This window comes from Gossypium hirsutum, chromosome D05 (genome assembly GCF_007990345.1).
Source record: "Gossypium hirsutum isolate 1008001.06 chromosome D05, Gossypium_hirsutum_v2.1, whole genome shotgun sequence".
Taxonomy (NCBI): Eukaryota; Viridiplantae; Streptophyta; class Magnoliopsida; order Malvales; family Malvaceae; genus Gossypium; species Gossypium hirsutum.
Window position 1 is genome coordinate 39,519,725 of NC_053441.1, and position 21,916 is coordinate 39,541,640.

At 34.1% G+C, this 21,916-nt stretch overlaps 1 protein-coding gene and 1 non-coding gene across 2 annotated transcripts; one reads left to right on the plus strand and one right to left on the minus strand.

Moving 5' to 3' along the window:
• The first annotated feature begins 2,081 nt into the window (after positions 1 to 2,081).
• On the plus strand, positions 2,082 to 2,183 carry LOC121218029 (small nucleolar RNA R71). Its single transcript, XR_005914301.1, has one exon. It is a non-coding gene; the product is annotated as a small nucleolar RNA R71 (small nucleolar RNA).
• Positions 2,184 to 16,763: 14,580 nt separating this feature from the next.
• On the minus strand, positions 16,764 to 19,282 carry LOC107903735 (uncharacterized). Its single transcript, XM_016829888.1, has 2 exons — positions 18,861 to 19,282; positions 16,764 to 18,164 (listed from the first exon to the last, which is right to left on the minus strand). The coding sequence occupies exons 1-2, from the start codon at positions 18,936 to 18,938 to the stop codon at positions 17,070 to 17,072; spliced, it is 1,173 nt and encodes a 390-aa protein (XP_016685377.1). The 5' UTR covers positions 18,939 to 19,282; the 3' UTR covers positions 16,764 to 17,069.
• Positions 19,283 to 21,916: the final 2,634 nt, after the last annotated feature.

The window sequence follows — 21,916 nt, forward strand, 5'->3', positions numbered from 1 at the left end:
TTATTCATTTTCCATCATCAACATTCAAAAACATCAAGCTATCATCAATGGCAACTCACAAATTCATCAACCAATTCAAAAAATTAAGGCATGGGCTAGCTAGACACGAAGCAACTATCTCAGAAACGTAAAAATTATCAAAAACTGAGCTCAAACTGTACCTTAATCAAGCCATGAGTGTGTCGAACCCTAAAGAGAAAAAATGGCTTCTTTTTCTTGGCTATTTGGTTGAAGAAAGAACATAAAAGATGATACTTAGCTTTATTTTACTAAATTCTGTCTTTATTTACTTAATTACTTATTTAACCTTTAAAATTATTTCAATTTACAAGTTACCAAGACATGACATTCCACTAACTCATAAATGGCCTATTTACCACTTAAGGACCTTTACTTTAATGTTCTATAGCTATTAGACACCTTTAGCTTATAGAACACAACTTTTACGCTTTACGCGATTTAGTCCTTTTTACCGAATTAAGCATTCAAACAGTAAAATTTCTTTACGAAACTTTCCCACACATATATAATCACATGCTGCAAATACCAAAAATAATATTAAAAAAATATTCTGACATCAAATTTGTGGTTTGAAAACCACTATTCCAATTTAACGAAAACCGGGTTGTTACATTCTCTTCTTGCTCTTTGGTCAATTTTGCTGAAACAATCACAGCCAAAGTAGAAGCGTTACCTAAATAAACATATTTTAAATTTGAGGGAAGTGCGTTCAGTTCTAGTTTAGGTGGCTCCTCAATTGATGCTTTTAGTTGGGCATAATCCTTATTCTCTAACTCCAAATATTCAGAGCGGGATTGCGGTTTAAATCCCCTTTGATTAGCTTCTAGCAAAGCTAAGTATTCATCCCCCTATTCATCATTTGGAGGGTTTGATGTCAAAATTTGCTCTAACGAGTCCTCAACATAGTTGAGTTCCTTTTCTATAATTAGTTCCTCTAAATCGGACACTGCAGAACAATTATCAAGTGTGTCAGGAAATCACATAGACTTAAAAACATTAAATGTTACATGATCGTCCTGAACACGCATAGTAAGCTCGCCCTTCTACACATCGATAAGGGTCCTTCCAATTGCTAGGAAAGGTCTTCCTAGGATGATTGGCACCTCTTTATCTACTTCAAAGTCTAGAATAACAAAGTCAGTAGGAAAAATAAATTTGTCTACACGTACCAATACATCCTCGATATTTCCTTCTAGATGTGCTAAGGATCGATCTGCTAATTTAAGTGTAACCGTAGTAGGTCTAACTTCACCTATCCCTAACTTCCTAAATATTAACATAGGCATCAAGTTGATACTCGCACCCAAATCACATAGTGTCTAACCACAATATGTTGCTCCAATGTTTCAAGGTAGGGTAAAATATCTAGGATCCTTCAACTTCGAGGGTTGTTTGTCTTGAAGATATGCAACTGCATTCCTTCGTTAAGGCTACTGTCTCAAATTCTCCAAGTTTTCGTCTCTTGGACAAGATATCCTTCATGAATGTGACGTAGTTCAACATTTTTTCAAGTGCTTCTACCAACAGGATATTGATATGAAGTTTCTTGAGGACGTCTAGAAACTTCTTGAACTGGACTTCCTATTTCTACTTCTGAAGCCTTTGAGGGTAAGGTGGTGGAGGCTTCTTCACTGGAACTAGTTGATTCATCTTTTGTGACAATTCTGATTACCCATGAAATACACGAATTCTAGGTTTGATGGACATTCTTCGAACAAATGTCCTTCCCCATAATAAACACAGGCTGTATTTTCAAAGTGATTAGGTAACTGAGCTACAAAACTATTAAACCCATTAGTGATAAAATTTTTAAGCATTGAAGAAATTGAAGATACATACGATGCAAGTGAAGTGAGTGGATCCACTTCATGTATTCCAGAGGCTCATCTTCCTGACACTATTCGATTGGTTGGCCATTGATAATTGTTGCTAGCAATTCTCTCAAAGATTTCATAAGCCTCATTATAAGACTTAGAAATGGGAGCACCATTAGCAGAAGCGTCAACTACCATCCTCGTGTGAGCATTAAGACCATTGTAGAATGTCTCAAGTTGGATTCAATGAGAGAATCCATTCTGTAATAATTCTTTGTACCTTTCTCATGCCTTATACAAGGACTCATCATCCATTTGTTGGAAAGCAGAGATCTCATTCCTCAACTTAGCATTCTTGCTAGGCAAGAAATACTTCATGAGGAATCTTTCTGCTAACTCTTGCCTTGTGGAAATGGAATTTGGTGGCAATGAGTTTAACCAAGCTTAAGCCCTGTCCATTAGTGAATATGGGAATAACTTTAATCGTAATGCATCTTCGGGTACTCCAGCTAACTTGAAAGAATTGCTCACCTCCATAAACAGTCTTAAGTGAAGGTGAGGATCTTCGATAGGCATTCCACTAAATTGGCCCACTGTCTGAAGCATCTGGAACATGACTAGCTTTAGCTTGAACTATTGTGCCTCGATTTTGGGTCTCTTAATACCTGAACTAAGATCATGAAACACTGACACAGCATACTATCTTAGAGCTCTATCCCAATCATCAGCAATAAGGATCCCGTAACTCAAACCCTGCGACCGGGTATTAAGAGACCCAAAATCGAGGTCAGATGAGAGGTGTTACATTAATCAAGAAGAAATCTACTAGGAATAAAGGTCAGAAGTGTATTATTTAAGATTAGGAGACTCTAGTTCTTCATTTTTTCCATAATTTTTCATTTACCAAAAATGTAACACCTTTTACCTATCCTAGTGTACGATATGAGTAAGAGATGCCATCAGAGTAAATTCAAGCTAGTGCAATTTTTTTTCTTTTATAAAAAACTCATATTACAACAGATACTAAATGTTTTTGGTGTAAATTTGAAAGAAGATTGAACTTAAATAAATCATTTGAGTTGTTTGGTAACTTGTTTGAACCTATTCAAGTCATAAAGCAAGGCTCCAAAGTTCACTAGCTTAAAACGAAGTATTTTGAGTTTGGGAATGGGAGCTTGATCCTAATTTAAAACATGAAAAAAAAAATTAAATCATTAACCCAAGTTTGGGAATTTAAAAGCCTTTGAAGAAAATTTTAAATCATTTTAACGATGATCGTGGTTACCAGAGGTGCTCAATACCCAAAATGAACCCCGAAAAGTCAAAATGACTCAAAACAGTGTAGTTTCTTAAGTTTAGGGCACTTTTTGTGATAAAAGTGCCTAGATGTACTGATACAAGTGCTCCAAATAGCACATTGATGCATTTCACCTCACTTGTACACTTGATCCCATGTTTCGAAACCATAGTCCTAAGAGCAAAAAAATGCCCTGAAACCCCCATTTTTCATTCCTAAACTTCACCATAACAAAAACCAAGCTTGAGGATCTTAAAAATCACATTTTATTGGTTGTAAACAAACACTGAAACACCTCTAAATGAGTCATTTATAAAACATGGTTTGAGATTAACAAGTTTCCAATTAAGACTTAACATAAAACATAGTCAAATGGAATGAAAACTTGTTAAACATGCATGAAAGAGCAAGCATTGTAAAATGTATATAATGTAACACCCTTTACCTAGGTTAATCTGATAACTCGAGAAAATGATGTTGCATTTGCGCTCTAAGTTAATTTAATTCAAATTCCATTTATACAGTTTATTATTATCATTTCAAACTCTTTTGATGTATCTCGGATCACTTGTGGGCATCTCCTGCAGTTTGGTTGTGATCGGAGGTCATTCAGGCCTATTTCAAGTCCAATTGAGAAAAAAACAAAGTAAAACAGGGAACTTGTATTGATACTCACTATTCCAAGTATTGATACATCTTCCTTGGAACTATTTATTTTTTCTCTTTGGATTACTTGTATCGATACGAGTTCAACAAGTATCAATACTTCAATACAAGGGACCCTAAAACATCCTAGAACACTTTCATTTCATGCCAATTTCAATACCAGACATTCCCAAACACATTTCAATCATTTTAAACCATCTTACACCTCAAAGATCATATAATTCATCATATGCTCATTGCATAATTTAAACAATTTCACTAGGCCATCAAAACATTTAAGCTTCTCTAAGTACTTTCACTCACATTACTGAACATAAATAATCAAATTAGGCCTATGTACATGTCATAATCTATACCATGAGTTAAATTTCATATTCTTTCCCCCCAAGCCTTGATGATGTGATGAGATTTTTTTATGATGATCTTTTGTCAAAGGCTTCAATCTAATCTTTCACCTATGCATTAAACAACAACACGTTAAGCTATAATATAATTTATTTAATATTAACAATATTACTATTATAATTTCATGAATATATCATATTAATCAAGAGGTTATTCAATATTTACAAATTCACTAATACTTCGATTCACTATTTTATCACTTCACGGTTTAATAGGATTTATTATCATAAATCACTTACCAAACTTTTTAGCTCATGCTAGACTCGCTTAAACAAGATGGATACATGGAACATAACACGATAAACGGACCACATAAGTGTTGAAAACACAGGCTTCAGAGTACAATATAACGAATATCACGATTAACACAGGAGTGCTCAGGTTCTTATCGCATGCCGACTATATCCACAACCTTTAACACTAGTCTACATTAGCACTCGAATATTTACATTATTTACAAATGAATTTGATATTTTACGATTTTCACAATTTCACTACACTTTTGAACTTCTTCAATTTAGTCCCCATATTCACAATTTAAAGAATAACTGTAAATTTCAATTACAATAATCACAACATTTTATCGAAAATAGTTTTTAAAGAATAACAGTTGTCAAACAACAAAAGTACGTGGGGTATGTTCATCATTTCTTTTCAAAAACAGTTTTGGAGTCATAAGTAATGCGAAACATATAAGTTTTGAAGACAAAAGTATTTTAAAAAAGTGCTTTTGAACCCAAACACATAGGCTATATAATTTATAACTTTTAAACTTAAACACAAAAGCTATAATTTGTAAATTTTGCATTTGGAAGAAGCACTTTCAGAGTCAGAATAGTGTTTTTAACGCTCATTTATCATTCAATGTATTTTTTGTAATATTTATATTAGATACATAATTATTTACTTTTTAAAATTTATTTCAAATATATAACATTATACATTTGAATTTGTAATGGTTATGAGAGCTTATTGACTTTGCCTTCTAACTGATAGTATAAAAAATAAGAAATTGTTACAAAATTTTGGATATCTGGTTAGAAAACTTCCTACATCTACGAGACCTTGCTCAAAAAGTAATTCACTATAAATCTACTTGTACAAGATGTGATTTAAGTTTAACTCACTTACCACTTGCAACCTCACTCCTATATATAATCTAGATCACTCTTTTCACTAAGACTTTCCCTTGAAAGCTTAGTTACAAACTGAACAATGAGAACATTTTGTTTACAATAACTATGCACTAAAATAAGTTCATCACATAAACAAGTTAAATGCTCTCAATCTCATACATAAAACTACAAGAAGTCTTGTAAACATATAATGGCTTGCAAAATTACAATTAATGTGAATTTTTGTCTCATTGAATTTAACTTGATAAAGTCTTTAATATGGAATAGAATTAGCAAAAATATTATTTGGGTAATCTTCTTTGAAAAATAAATCTCTTCAAATAAAAAAAACCCATTCTCATTAAAAGTCTTCAAAAGATCCTTGCTTGACTTGATTTCCATGTTTTGATTTCAATAATGTGTTATTAAAAACTTGCAAAGATGTGTTTAAAGAGTCCAAGATTTTTTGGTCAAAAGATGTTGACCAAATATAACAAGTTACATTGTCTTCCAGATACAAACTAAATTGCAACTGAATTTGCATTTGGACTAAGTAATTGGCGCAAACATGTTATATTTTAATAACTAAAAATAATTAATATATTTAAATTAAAATGTACAAATAATTGCTATTAATTGCTTAAAAGATGTTTAAAATTTATGGTTCAAATATTGAAGTATTAATAATGATTAGTAATTTTTATAATTTTATTATAAATTAAGTTGATTATATCATAAAAATAATGAATTTAAATATTATTTAAATATATATTTTTGTTTACAATATTATATCTAAAATCAACATTTTATTTTCTCCAAAACACTTTTACCTTTGAAAACACTTTCTAAAAGTATTTTGGATAGCAAAAACCTCCTTTTATTTATTACTTTATATGTAGTGTTTACATCTAAAAGCGATATTCAAACATGTTTATAAATTTAATCAAGAGAATCCACCCACTCTCTCTTCTTTAGTGGTGGTTGTTAGTTTTGCGGAGCCATAGATTTCAGCTTCTTTTTTGTTAACACCCTAAACTCGGCGTAGACGTTATGATCGGATCTTAAAGGTTTCATTGACTTCATAGATCATCGAAATAGCCAAATAAAATCATTCTTTAAAATCATTCTTTGAAATCATCATTTTTGTCAAGGTTTACATAACTCGTCATCTTTTTTAAAACACCAAGTTTTAGCGTTGTCTTTATAATTATAGTTCATTTACTTAGTAATGACATTTTAGGGAAAAAACACAGTCAAGTCGCAAAACAGTTTATATTTTCAAAATCGATTTCTTTTAATACGCAGAGGAAAATCATATTTTTTTACTTAAGCCTAATATCATGCAATTATCAGTTATTAAATCAATTCATTGCAATAAAAACCATGCATGCAAACCCAAATAACGCATCCCAAAATCCACAGTCCCAAAAGAAAAAAAATTGCAATTCAAACCAAAATTAATTTAAATTTAAATTTAAATTCAAAAATTTAAATAAGTCCAGTGTTCGTGACGAGATTTCCGAAGGCCCAAATCCATTCCCACGATCATGGGCTACCTAAAAAAATTTAACTAAAGGGATGAGCTTCAAGAGCTTCGTGTAAAATAAGGCAACCAGAGAATATTCACAATTTCAACCAGTAAGACAATCAATCATCAGGTAGCAATTTTCCCAAAATTTTATGGCATCAATTCAATCAATTTCTCAAATGTCATGTTTATGGCACACTTATGCAACAATGTAAGTCCTACCCATATCCTCCGTTACACACCACGAGTCTTCCAAGAACTCGTCATCCAAGCACCAAACAATTGGAGCCAAAGCTCAATGTGGTTGAACCACCAATATCAATCTTGCAGTTAAAACTGTCAATTAAGGTTGCGAATAAATTGCCAATATCAATTGCAAACAAGCTGCCAATCTCTCCAATACTCTGATGCAGTATACTGACTAACGAATGATTGCGAGTTTACCGCCAATACTCCTTGAAACTCCTCCATCATCTACAATAACCAACCCCATGCAATGCAGTATGACATATTTTCCATATATCAATAAAAAGGGGATATTTTCATGCTTCAGTCAATTCAATTTCAATTAATGGCATGCTTACAAAGCAACAATACTCAATATCACAATCGCCATATTTCAAGTCATGCAAAAATTCAATTCATGAAACATATTTAATAAACACACCACTCAGTTAATTTACTTACCTCAATTGGCCAATCTACCAATTTCACTTACCATTCAACCATGCAGAAAATTTCAGCAACCAAATACAATTATAAATCATTATACAATCACACACAAGGTTTAGAATCCACACCTGATTAATGCTAAACCAATGCACTACCGCTTAATCCTCAACTCCTAGATCTTAAATCTAGGCTGGATCGATTTAATCTGTACATGAGATGTCCAAAACACGAGTTAAAATCAATCCCTATTTCCCCTATAGGTTCGGTCAAACAGAGGAATTAAACTGAAGCATCAGATCCAATTTTTAAACTCACTACTTACTCTTACTTCGACTTTGAATAGAAATTAAAGCAGCCTCAAAAGTAAATACTGATTCGAAACTTTTAAATCAGTTCCTAACAAAAAAGTAACACTCAAATTAGTAAGGATTAACCACCTATGGCCTTTAAAAGCATTCGGCTAAATTAAAATAATTAATCAAACTAACATGATGCTAGAAAAAAATAGCACTTACGCATTTTGATTCCTAGATCTGAGTTTACGATTTGAACGAAATGGAAGGCACACTTAAATGGTGAGATGAGTGGTTGTTTCAATATAATAAAAGGGAGGGAAAATGAAAGCAAGAGTGGGAAACAAAGGTGAACAAAACAATAGCCACTAATGGTGTTTTAAGGGGCGACAATACCACAACAACAGCAGTAATGGTAACTATTTTGTGCGACAAGAGGAGGGTAAATGGCAGCAAAAATGGGGAAAATCAAGAAATAATAGCATAAGAAAAAAGTAGAACGTTCATAATTTGAGTTTGATCAACCCTCAGCATGGGCGACACAACAAAGGGGAAGCAAAAGTAATTTTCACTTTTACACACAACAGGATTCAAACTTGGGACCTAAAGGCAAGCTAAAGACTCATCACTAAACCAATAGGCTCATTCTTATTGGCAAGCATACAAAAATTAAAGATAAGCTAGGTGTGACTAGCTAGATATAAGGATTAAAAATAATCAAAATTCAAGGGAAAGGAATCGAACATAAGACCTCAAGCACATATCCAAAACACCTAACCACTAAAACAAATTAAGTACTTGACATGATTTGGCCATTCAAAACTTAAGAAACTTGGGCGTTACATTTTTTCCAATTTTAGTCAATTCTCTTTAGTTTTTGTCTACCATTTTTTCTCCACTTCGATTGTTTCTAGTTTTTTCAATCGATCATGGCGGAGGATTTGGCTAACAATTACCAAAAACTTAGTCTTATTGATTTAGAAACTTCAGAAATTGTAATTAAAGATGATGCAGGTGATTTTCTTGATACTTCTTATTGGATGGTAAGCAAACTGCATTGAAAAAGATGTTCAAATCTTGAGGTGAGTATAACCATTCTAAAATCCCATTGGAAATTATCATCTCCACTTTAGTTTTCTTCCATGGATGGTTCCCTTATCCTTATCAAATTTGGATATTTTTGTGATAAGAATAGGGTGTTAGATGGTGCTTCATGGACCTTTGACAACCATCTCCTTTTTCCAACAAATTATAATGATGATCTCCAACTTACACACTATGTCTTTGTCAATTATACCTTTTGGGTTTGTATTTATGGGCTTCCATTAAAATTCTTTACCAATGGGATGGCACAATGTGTTATGGGCCAAAATAAGAAATGATGAAAATAGTGCGTAGCAATAATACAGGTTAAGGAGCAGCAATTAGCTTAAACGGAGTGTATTGGTATAAGTATTAGTTACTTAAATAATGTGTTTTGGTCAGCAACGGTTATATTATTAGTAACAAACTTTTGAACCATCTTTTCCAATTGTTTTTCTTCTTTTCATGTTGGTTATGCAGCACAAAAAAGGCATGTAAAAAAATAAGAAATTTCTCCTCTCCTGATTTCTCTTTTCTTTACGTCTCTTTTTTTCAATCTTTCTTCTTCTTACTGAACAATTTCAATCTACAACAAGGGTATTAGAGCAAGCACGATCTTCATGGCTAGGGAAGGGGTTACCACACTTCTGCAAAAGAAGGTCAATAGCCTACAATAGGAGATTATAAAGATTCAAAGTGTTTGGCTCTCCTAAATATGAGACTGGAAGTCAAGATGGAAGCCAGGTTGCAAGCCTTCATGAAAGAGATGAAAACAGATATTCACAATCTCTTTAAGTAGTATCTTGGGAACCCAACTACTCCCAGCAATGTATCTACCCAATCAAGAGAAAAGGAATATTGGGAGGCCCACCTCGTGGTTTTCCTTCCAAAGAATCAATGAGGTTCATCGGCCCTTTTTAGTGACTAGTCATACAAGTTCTCCTTGATCTTAATATGGGTTGTTCCATGAAAGGTTTTATAAGCTAGACTACCCTTGTTTTGATGGGTCAAATTTTAGGGGTTAGTGGTCAAAGCTTGAGCAATACTTTATTGTTGAAGGCATACTAAAAGGTGATGAGGTTTGCACAAATGTTGCACTTGGAAGGACGAGCTCTAAATTAGCATTACTTCTATGCACAGAAGTATGGTGGGTTGCATATTTTGGAATGGGTAAGATATGCTACTAGCTTGAGAGAGAGGTTCGGATTGGGCATGTTCAAGGACCCCATGTCTGAGTTGATAAACTTGAAGCAACTCGGGATAGTCAAGCAATACCATGACCTATTTGTAAGTCTCCTAAACCAGTTACAGTTGTTAGCATCATATGCTCTAAGTGTTTTTCTTTTTAGCAATTTAAAGCATGAGATTGGTTAGTATCTAAATTTATTTAGGCCACAAACTTTAGTTGAAGGGTTCTATATTTCCAAACAAGTGGAGGGTATTTTATCTAACTCTCCTAGGAACATTTTCTTCAATGGATCCAACTCTCTAACTCAATTTAGGTCTACAACTACTCCACTAGCAGGTACACACAAGTCAGTGGTCCTACTTCTTTAGGGTACATTCAATCACCTTGTTTCAACTACTTCCAATGGTTTTAATGTTCTTAGGGCTCCTTCTAAAGGAATAAGTCTAGCCTTAATTACTGAGAGGAAACAAAAAGAGTTGTGTTTTTTGTGTGGGACCAAGTACCATGTAGGCCATAAATGTGTCAAGGCTCAATTGTATCAGGTGTTCTTAAGTCTTAATCTGATGGTGAACGTGACAACTTCCAAGAACGCTCAAATCAATTAGAGGACCCTATGGTGGAAGGTGATTCTACTCAAGAGCCTATTCTGTCACTACATGCCCTTCGAGACTCACAATGACCTCTCACCATGTGATTTGAAGTAACTGTGGGAGCTGTAAAGGATATCATATTGGTAGACTTGGGTAGCACACATAACTTTTTGGACATAAAGTTGGCTAATAGGTTGGCTCTTCCAAAGCAAGATCAATTGAAGGTGACTATGGCTGATGGAAAAAGTGTGTTCACTAGGGGAACTTGCGAAAGGGTCCAATGGAAGGCACAGAGGTCCACTTTTTAGACTAATTTCATGTTATTGCCTTTGAAAGGTTGTGACATAGTCCTTGGTATACAATGGCTTCTCTCCTTAGGGTCAATAAATTGGAATTTTGGATCTATGACTACGAATTTTGTGGCTGGAGGAGATCTCTATACTTTGAGGGGCATTCTCCCTCGTATAGTCCATTTGATGTCAACAATCCAATCTTTAAGATGTTTTCCTATGATAGGCCAATGGCTAGGTCCTTGTACCATGGCCATGTCCTTTATTGCTCAAGTTTCCTTGTAGCACCTCCCTCTCAACTACCTCATGATCTACATGCCCTCATTGATGAATTTGTTTATATTTTTAACATTCCTACTAGATTTCCACCTGCAAGGCTTCATGACCACAAAGTTCCCCTCAAAGATGAAGGAGTGATGATCAATATAAGGCCCTATAGATACCCTATTGTCTAAAAGGCTGAAATGGAAAAAATTATTCAATAGATGCTCCAAATAGGCATTATACGGGATAGTAACAGTAGCTTTGCCTCTCTTATAGTCATGGTAAAGAAAAAAGATGGCATTTGGAGGCTCTATGTTGATTACAGACATCTCAACCAGCTAACCATTAGGAACTGATTTCCTATTCCTATCATTGAGGAATTGTTAGATGAGTTGGGTCAGGTTAAGGTGTTTTCCAAGCTAGACCTAAGATCAGGATACAACCAAATCTGGATGCATAAAGTTGGCATCCAACAGCTTTCAGGACACATGAAGGGGACAATGAATTTTTGGTAATGCCCTTTGGACTCACTAATGCACCTTTAAGTTTTCAAGCACTTATAAATGCCGCCTTTCTTAAGAAGATCAATTTTGGTCTCTTTTATGACATTTTGGTGTATTCAACAAGCTGGGATGAACATTTGGAGCACTTGAGAGCAGTCTTTCAGATTCTACAGTAGCATCAATTGTTTGTTAAGCATAGCAAATGCTCTTTAGGTACTGACCAGGTTGAATATTTGGGTCATGTGATAACCAAGGATATTGTCCTCATGGATTAAGCTAAAGTTGATTATGTGCCCAACTAGTCAGTCCCTACTTACATAAGAGATTTAAGAGGCTTCCTATGCCTCTCTGGCTATTATAGGTGCTTTATCAGACACTATAGCATACTAGCTCTATCCTTCACCAATCTGCTAAAAAAGAATGCCTTGTTCTATGATGAACAAGCTAGCACATCATTTCAAAAACTCAAAGAAGCCTTCTAATCAGCACCTGTATTAGTGCTACCTGGCTTCTAAAACTCAAAGAATTCTATGTGGACACAAATGCTTTTGGTTTGGGTGCGGGAGTTGTCCTACGACAAACAAGACGACCAGTGGCCTTTTTTAGCAATGGCCTAAGGGTTAGACACCAAGCATATCTATGAGAAGTAAATGCTTGTTGTATTGCTAGTTGTGAGGAAATAGCATGCCTACCTGATGGGAAGACATTTCAAAATAAGGACAGACCATCAAAGTTTGAGGTTCCTATCAAACCAACAAGCCATAACCCCTTTTTCAGCAAAGATAGGTCGCTAAAATGCTAGGGTATGACTATGAAGTCATATACAGAAAAGGCTTTTGTAATGCAACAATTGATGCCCTCTCTAGGAACAAGTTACTTTTAGAAGTACAGACATGGCAGCTGATTGGGTGTACCGTGGTATTTGAGTTGTTGAATAAGGTGCAGGCATTGTATAAGTCTGATGACAAGCTTCATTAATTGTGTGATGAGGTGCACCATCAACCTGCTCAACATCCTAAGTATGTGTGGGATGGAAGGTTCTTAAGGAGGAAGGATAAAATTGTTGTGGGACAGGATGACAGCCTCAGATAATAACTATTATAGCATTTTCATGCTAGTCCCATAGGTAGGCGTTCTGGTATCCAAGCTTGTCGTAAAAGGATGGCATTTTTACTCTACTGGAAGGGTATGACTAGAGACATCAAAATATGGATTAAAGAATGCCCCATATGCCATAAATGTAAGGCAGAGAATGTAGCAAAACCTGGCCTACTACAACCCTTGCCTGTATTAAACAGGGCTTGGTCCTCTATTAGTATGGATTTTATAGAGGGTCTTCCAAAATCCAAAGGGAAGTCTATCATATTGGTAGTTTTGGACTGCCTTACCAAGTTTGGACATTTTTTATCCCTTGCACACCCTTTTACAGCTGGTACAGTGGTACAAAACTTTCTGAATCATGTCTTCAAGCTTCATAGGATGCCTGATTCCATCATATCTGATAAGGATAAGATATTTGTTAGCAACTTTTGGTAGGATTTGTTTAGAAGAGTCAGAACAAGGATCAACTTATTCACTTCGTACCATTCAGAGTCTGATGGTCAGACTGAGGTACTCAACCGCTACCTTGAATGGTACCTAAGGTGTATCACTGGGGAAAGACCAAGTGACTGACTGCCTCATGGCTAAGTGGTGGTACAATTCCATTTACCACTCTACCATTCACACCACTCCATATGGGGCTCTTTACAGTCAGCCTCCCCCACATCATATGCCTTTTATGGTAGGCACATCTCATGTGTTATTAGTTGACAGAAACCTATAGCAGAGAGAAACTACCAGAAAATTGTTATAATTCCATTTGAAACGGGACTAGGACAGAATCAAGCAACACGCTGGCAAGCATAGGAGTGAAAGACACTTCAAGGAGGGTAATTTGGTTTATTTAAAGTTACAACCATATAGGAAGCACTTCGTGAGAAAACTATTGAACCAGAAGTTGTCCCTAAAATATTTGGCCCTTTCTTAGTCATGGCTCGAGTGGAGAAGGTAACTTACCGTTTGCAAATACCACCTGGTTTCAGAGTGCATCCCACGCTCCATGTTTCTCAACTCAAGAAGCATATAAGAACAACTCTAACTCAAAAGGCCTTACATGTAGTTGATGCACACAGTACCTGGTCCAAGGAGCTTGCTTGCATCCTAGACCGATGAATGGTTAAACATGGGAACAGTGTTGTGACTAAAGTGCTAGTGGAGTGGGCAGGTTCATTCCTTGAAGATGCTATCTAGGAGTCTCTCAAGTATTTGAGAATCAGCCTTGAGGAGAAGGATCATTTCGAAGGAAGGATATTTGTTATGGGACAAAATCAGAAATGATGAAAATTGTGTGTTTTATTTTAATGAAAACGGTGTCTAGCAGCAATATAAATTAAAGAGTAGCAGTTAGCTTAAACAGGGTGTACTGGTATAAGTATTAGTTTACTCAAACGATGTGTTTTGGTCAACAATGGCTATATTGTTAGTAACAAACCTTTGAACCATCTTTTACAATTGTTTTTCTTCTTTTTATGTTGGTTATGCAGAACCAGAAAAGGCATGTAAAAAAATACATAAGAATTTCTCCTCTCCTGATTTCTCTTGTCTCTACTTCTCTTTTCTCTAATCTTTCTTCTTCTTACTGAACAATGTCGATCTACATCAGAATGTATAAGCAATTATATTGGGAGGTTTCTTCAGTTTTATGATATTTTGTGCAATATTGGCTGGAGTAAGTTTCTCCGGTTGCGTGTTGAGATTGACATCACGCAACCTCTGCTTCGATGTGTTTCACTCAATTTTGGTGGGCATTCTCTTCAAGGGCAATTAAATTATGAATGACTTTCTATTTTTGTAGTGTACTTGGGCCTTCTAATGGGGATTGCTTTCTCCAAAATGTTGATTCTTCGCCTTCAACAGGCTTACCCTATGGCAGTTGGATTAAAGCTTCACCAATCAAAAGATACATTCAAAATGCAATGGAAGATTATTGCGACAGGGTTTCTAATCTTAGTCAAATTATTGCCCGCTCATTACTTGGACCAGGCCCATCTTTCTTTTCGGATAGAATACATTCCACTACTTCTTCTGCACCTTTTGATGTGTCTTTAGATTTTGAGGTGATTCAAAAACTTTGGTGCTTTCTTTGAAAGGTTATCACCGATTGGGGCTATCACAACTTCTCCTTCTGATGCTTTTTAAAGTAAAATTTCGGCTTCCTCTTTAGTTGATAATAGTTCTTTGAATCCTTATGTAACGTGTTTTGTCTACTATCCTGGGAAATATAAAGATTCCCTCAGCAATTTTTGTTTTGTTCACTTTCTTATGGTTCAAAGGTTATTAAGTCAACTTGTGTTCACTCTGATTCAGTGCAACCTCATATAGATAAGTCTAATTCATTCTGGAAGCGTTGTGTAAGGTTTGTGGTATTTTTAATGATTAGACTCTTCCTAATTGTGGTAAGCATAGAACGCATCTTGTAGATGATGTTGACTTAGTTGTGGATGTCGAGAGTCCTACAACTAAAACACTTTGTTTTGTTACCTCCACTGATTTCTTAAAAACTCTATCAATGAGCACTAATGATCAGTGACGCAAAGATCCATCAAGTGTTTTAGTTGGAACTATTGGGGGCTTGGCAACCCACGTGCAATCTGATATCTTCGATCTTTATTAAAGACCAAAGTTCCCCATGCAATATTTCTAATGATGACTAAGCTACATGTTAAAGGGATGGAAAGGATTGGGCATAAAATGGGTTACTTTCATGGTATTGATGTTGGTATTGATGGTTTGATTGGAGTTAACTCTTTGGGTTGGAAACCAAGTATCGAAGTTACTCGTTTGAGCTATAGTAAAAATCATATTGATGTTGAAGTGATTAAGTCTTGTGATAATTTAGTCATTGTCGCATCTTGCTCATATATGTAACTTACCTTGCCTTGTTCTCAGGGATTTCAACGAATTAATGTGGTATTTTGAAATGAAGGGGTAGGCTCTCAGTGTATGGAGGCATTTTGTCATACACTCGATACTTGTGGTCTTTGTGACATTGGTTTACTTGGGAACATGGTTGCTTCTCGAACACTTTGATTAGGGAAAAGCTTGACAGAGGTGATGCAAATGAAGCCTAATGGTCTTTATTTTTAAGATTTTGTTTGACACATTTGTCATTTTTAGGATCTTATCACTACCTTTTACTTTTAAACATTGGATTGGTGGGAAGTATCAATGGAAACCCGGGTTCCACTCCTTTTCATTTTGATGCAACTTGGGTTTTGGATCGATCTTCTGAATAGGAGGTTGCTCGACTTTCGCAGGGCTCGTCATCTCATATTTGTATGAGCTTGGTGAGGCCTTCTTAATTGGAAGGAATCTCAAAATGCACATAATCAAGCTCCTAAACATCATTTATAAGCTAGTCTCGATGCCCTTGAACAAGAGGCAACAAATGAAGTTCTTTCTGAGATCTTAGGTGCAAAACTAGCTACAGGGATTCTTCTTGATCGTGAGGAAATTTATTGGGAGCAACGGGCTCGTTCAAACTGGTGGGATTCTAATATTGGTTATTTTCATTAGTTTGCTACTGCTCGAAAATGTATGAATTGGATTTCTGGGATAAAAGATTCTCATGCTTCTTGGTGTTGGACATTTTAATTTTTATTTCACTTTTGTTATTATAAATTTTGATAGTATTCTATCAATTTTTAATTTTCTAATAATTACTTCTTGAATGGATAAAACGGTTGTTGACAGGACAACTATTTGTCTCATTATGACCACGTTAACAAAATAATGATAAAAAATGGAAAACATTGTTGGAAGTGATTTTGTTTGATTTTTTTTTGCCAAATTTTAAAATAGCTTTTTTAGTCTTTATTCGTTAGCATCCCTTAAGCCTATATTCTATGATTAATCTATTCAATTTTTCAAAAACAGCTGCGGCCCATGAACAGCCTGTAACGGCTCAAATAGAGTTTGACCCATCAGACGGATTCTCTCAACGGTAATGAATTGGGATTAAGGAATTGAATAGAACATGTATGAATAAATTATATCAACAAAACAAAATTTCTCCAAGATTGGCAGACCTTAGGAACCTCAAACTAATGTATTAGAGAATCCAACCGCAGATTCAGGAACAATGAATGGATCAGTGAACCAAATACCCTCCAACTAAAACTCGGGTCAACAATAACTTCTATACAAACCTGGGATTTCGAGCATTTTCCCCGTAGGTTGTTCGGTAGCACCTCGGACTAGCCTTTATAAATGCAAACATCTGAAGTTTGTTAGAAGAATCACCCACTTTCTCTCAAACAATTTCCGGGTAGTAGAAATTTATATTTGTCCGCATTCTCTAAAAGATACGAAGGAAGATGAACAGCCGAGTAGGAATGCGGTATAGGTCCCATTTTACGGATTATTTCCTTGAATGTGTACTCCTCAGGAATCATGTCGAATAAATCTGCACCCTTGCAGATTACTCTCTGAACTCGTTTCGGGTTTAAATAATGAGAGAACCTCACTCGATCATTATGGCTGTAAGCTTTCATCTTAAATAGGAACTCATTGATGTGGCGGAAGCAAAAACTGCAATGCCAACCTGCATCGGCCAAAATTTCATCCGCCTGCCGATAATGCGCATACCTTGTTTTACCTGTCTGATACCTATGGATTGATGCCCTCCAACTTTTATTATCCACGAGAAACTCGAACGAGTAAAGATAATTCTTCAGCCGAAGATGAAGAACTAGAGGTATGTCATCACACCATCTCAAGAGGTTGATAGTATGTGCGCTCGGTATTTCGTCAACATCTGACATTATCAATAAGTCATCATCAGTAATTCCAGCTATTTTGAGAAGCTGGTCTAATGCTACTCGTTGCATAGCCTCCTCAATAAAAGGGTTTTCTCCTTTCTTAAACCTTCCTCCGATTGTGCCATAAGTTAACCGGGGCTCAACAAATTTGAATTGATCTCGATGGCTAGCAAAAACCATAGGCTTTGGAATTCCCGAAAATGTTGAATTAGACTCAAGAAGAACAAACTGTGTAATGTAAGGGTACAACTCTTGCCACCGTATTGTTAGCATATCCACCTCGTTGCTAAACAAAACTGCATCATAAACCCGTCTTGGAAATTCACGAATTCCCCAACCATGAAGTTTGCAGAGCTTTTCCATCGATACATTCTCATGATAATAATGTGGGATATCATGGAAAGGTTTCGGTGGCGATTCCCAGAGTGGTCGAAGGAAGTATGAAATCTTCTGTCCATGAATATATATACCAAATATGCACGTCGGAACCAGCACAAACAGCAAAATACAAGTTCTCAAATCAATGCCACGCAGTATGCAGCGGATTCTCGACATGCTCAACCGGCTCAAACCCTATAACATCGAGAAGATATGATATTACCACTAATCAAATTTATTTGAGTATAAAAAGCAAAGGGGGATACGTTTTATAATTTGATTCTCTATTATCCCGATCCCCAACATAAAATTCCTGACTTCGCCCCTGCCGATTAACATCATGATTTGTAAGGGGAAGTTCAGAAAAGCAATGGAATACATGCAACTCATATTCGAAGTGTAATGCCCAATAAGATTCTATGAAAAGTAATAGCTTTCCAGACGTTCCTCCATGATTAAAAGTTACGAACCTAGATTCTTCATCTTTTCTAAAATACTCGTATTGACATTCATGCCGAATACATATACAGATATTGACGGCACTCATCTCGAATCCGAATAAAATAGGTTAAAAGCAAACCAATATTTTTATGTAAATTAGGTTCACAAATTACTTATTCTTTAGCTTTTTAAAGACTTTTGGTTACTTAAACACAATTTCAGATCGACGATAAATCAACCATCAAACTCTCAAACCCTAAATTAAAAGGAAAGATTCAAAAAACATAATCCGAACCCCCAAAAAACGTTGAAATTAACAGCCAACAATTAGCAGCTAAATTGATTATTAATAATAATAATCTCAAACGCATCAATTTCCCTCAAATTCCTACGAAAAGATTAACAGAAACATCAAAAGGTAAAGGAAAAGAGATCAAAATATTGAAGTACCTGACCACAAACATCTCCATAGATATCATCAGATTTTTTAGGACAATGCCCTCCTCCTTCATTCATCATCCACCACATTTTTTCTAGAAATTTATAACTCCTTTTAGTAATAAAAAAAATTAAAAAAAATATGATTGTAATTCAGTGCTGAAGAACCCAGAAAGCTCAACTTCCAGAAAATCTCGCTCGATCTTCAGCAACCTTGTTCCACTTACAACGGTTACCTATTAACTATAATATCCCTTTTCACAAGGAAAAAAAACACAAAAAGCCCCGAAATTTAGACAGTGAGAGACTCCTCTTATCAACTAATGAAAATCGATTAATGCAAAACATTAAAAAGAAACTGATGGAAAAATAAGGTAGAAGGAGAAAATAAATTGAATCTTAAAAATAAAATTATAAGGAATAAAGAGCTGGTGCCTCTCTGTTAATCGGTGGCAATTTTAAATACTAAACCTAATGAATGAGCAAAAACAAATGGTTTAATTCTGCTCTAAGTCCCTGTACTCTACGCATGTGTGAACTTTTTAGCCTTTATAGTTTTAATTTAAAAATTTTAGCCTCTTTATTTTATTTTTTTATTTGATAATTTTACTCCAATTGATAACACCATCAAAACACTTTCATTAGGCTTAGCTTAATATTGCTTCTCAAAAGTAGCTTTAGTTCAAAAAATATTTTTGAATAAAAATTAAAATTTTTTGCTTCTAGTTTTAGGCGAAAAATCACTTTCGCAAAGTTTTTTTTTTGTCTTAAGAGCACTTTTAAAAAGCTCAAAAAGTAACTTATTTAGTAATTTTTTTATCTCAAAAATATTTTTTGTCCCAAAAGTGCTTATTAGGAACAATGCTAACTGACCTTAAATTAGTGTTAGTTTAGCATTGCTTCTAAGAAACACTTTTGAGATAAAAATATTGTTAAACAATATACTTTTGAGCTTTTCAAATGTGTTTTTCAAACAAAAATTCTTTACAAAAGTATTTTTTTAGTCAAAAGTAGAAGCAGATAATTTTAATTTTTGCTCAAAATTACTTTTTGGCCCAAAAGCACTTTTAAAAAGTAATTCTAAACGGCTAGTTTAATATTGCTGTTGAGAAGTGTTTTTAAAGAGTGTTTTGGAAAAGTGATTTTGAGAAGTATTTTTGAAAAGTTTGGTTTAAGATTTAAGTGTTTAGTATTACTTTCAAAAATTACTTTTGAGAAATAAAATGTCCATTTAAGACATGGTGTTAAAAAAATAAAAAAATAAGCATTTAAATAATATTTAAATTAATTAATATCATGATATTTTAATAAGAATATAAAAAATAATTTATTATAATTTTTTGTTAATATTTTAATATATGAAAAATAAATTTTAATTATTTTTTAAGCAATTAGTTAGAGAAGAGAAAGTATCATGTGTTGGACGGATGAAAACGTAACTAAGCTGCCAAAAATATTTTGGAGAGAGAAAAAGCTAAAAATTTAAACTTCTTCATTTGGAAAAATGCTTTTGAAAAACTAAAAATTTCCATCAAAATTTACTTATTTAGCATTCTTTTGCTTCAAAAATGTTTTCCATGTCAAAATTACTTCTAAAAAACACTAAGGCATATAACAATTTTAAAATAAAAAATTGCTCACATAATCAATTTAAAATTACATAAAATTCATATGAGAAAAAAAATTATGGAGTTTTATTTTACTTTTATAAAACATTATATAAAAACCTTACAACATTCATAGATTCATAATTGAAAATCCTACAACCCCATATTCAACATTTTCTTCTCTTTTTTTTCTTTTTTCTTTTTTTTGGCTTATTTGGTCTTGAGCACATGTAATGCTGGTCATGTGAGCACATTTCTTTTATTTTAAAAATGTTACATGTATTCGAAGGCAATAAAGTTATCGATGGAATGATAGTAATGGTATTTTCAAGGCCTTTAGGTAGGTATAGCTATATGCAATCCCTAGATGAAATTTTTTAATAATTACATGGTAATTATTTTGGAATGATTTAGCCTCGTTTAGTCTAGATATGATTTTATCCTTATTCATGTACCCAAAAAAATGTTACATAATCTGCATTAACAAAAATTCTTTGATGAAATTATAAATTAAACATCAATTATTAATCAGAATAGAATAAAGACTAAATTCTTAAGATTAAAAGTAGAGGAATTAAATTTTAAACGTGTAAAACGTACAGGGACCGAAAGGAAAATTAGATGAAAAATAAATAACTTTACTCTGATTTTCTCTGGGTTTACTATTTCACCCTTGGGGATTTTCCTTCATGGCTAAGTCAAAGTCAAAACGTTTACGGTGTAAACCATATTATATACTCATAAAATTGTTATTAGAGTTTTATTACAGAATTTTGAATTTAATTTGTTTAAGATCGAATTAAACTTATTTTATTAAATAAATGAATTTTTTTTGCCAAAAAATAAATGGTTTTTTTTACCTGAAATAAAAATTTTGCAGAAGTAAAACGCAATCGAACTGATAAATGGGTCATTGGACCGGGTCGGCCACTCGTTGAAACGGACAGGCTCACTTGTTTGCTTTGAATTTCTGGTTGGTTGTTTTTGCACGACAAGAATTTAAAAAGGGCAACCGTTTGTCATGTTTGCTTAGAGACACGTGGCTTTCACATTTCGCTTTGGGCCAGGTCTTTGCGTGTGTCGGCTTTTTCGAACTGCGTCTTCTTGCATTAAACGGATCAAAAATCATTAAACATTGATAATTTCAATTACGTTAATTTTTATAAATAATCCCCTTGTATTTCATTTTTTATTCAGTATTCTAATTTATTATTTCTGTATTTATAATTTATATTATTATTGATGTCACGAGTTAATTAGACACTAACTCAATTTAAAAAATTACAAAAATATTCTTTCATATTTAAAATAAGTTTATTATTTAAGGGTATGTTAATCTTTCATTTAAAAATAAAAAATATACATTTTGTAATATTTAAACTCACATCAATTACATTGGTGAAATCTCAAATTCACTCAACTAAAGTTTATTTTAAATTTCCTTTTTACATTTTTATTTTA

Excerpts from the sequence above, each read along its gene's own strand:
- LOC107903735 (XM_016829888.1), bottom strand. The coding sequence starts at position 18,938 with ATGTGGTGGATGATGAATGAAGGAGGAGGGCATTGTCCTAAAAAATCT. Across the intron at positions 18,165-18,860 it reads ATGGAGATGTTTGTGGTCAG|GGTTTGAGCCGGTTGAGCAT; the intron begins GTACTTCAATAT and ends TCGATGTTATAG.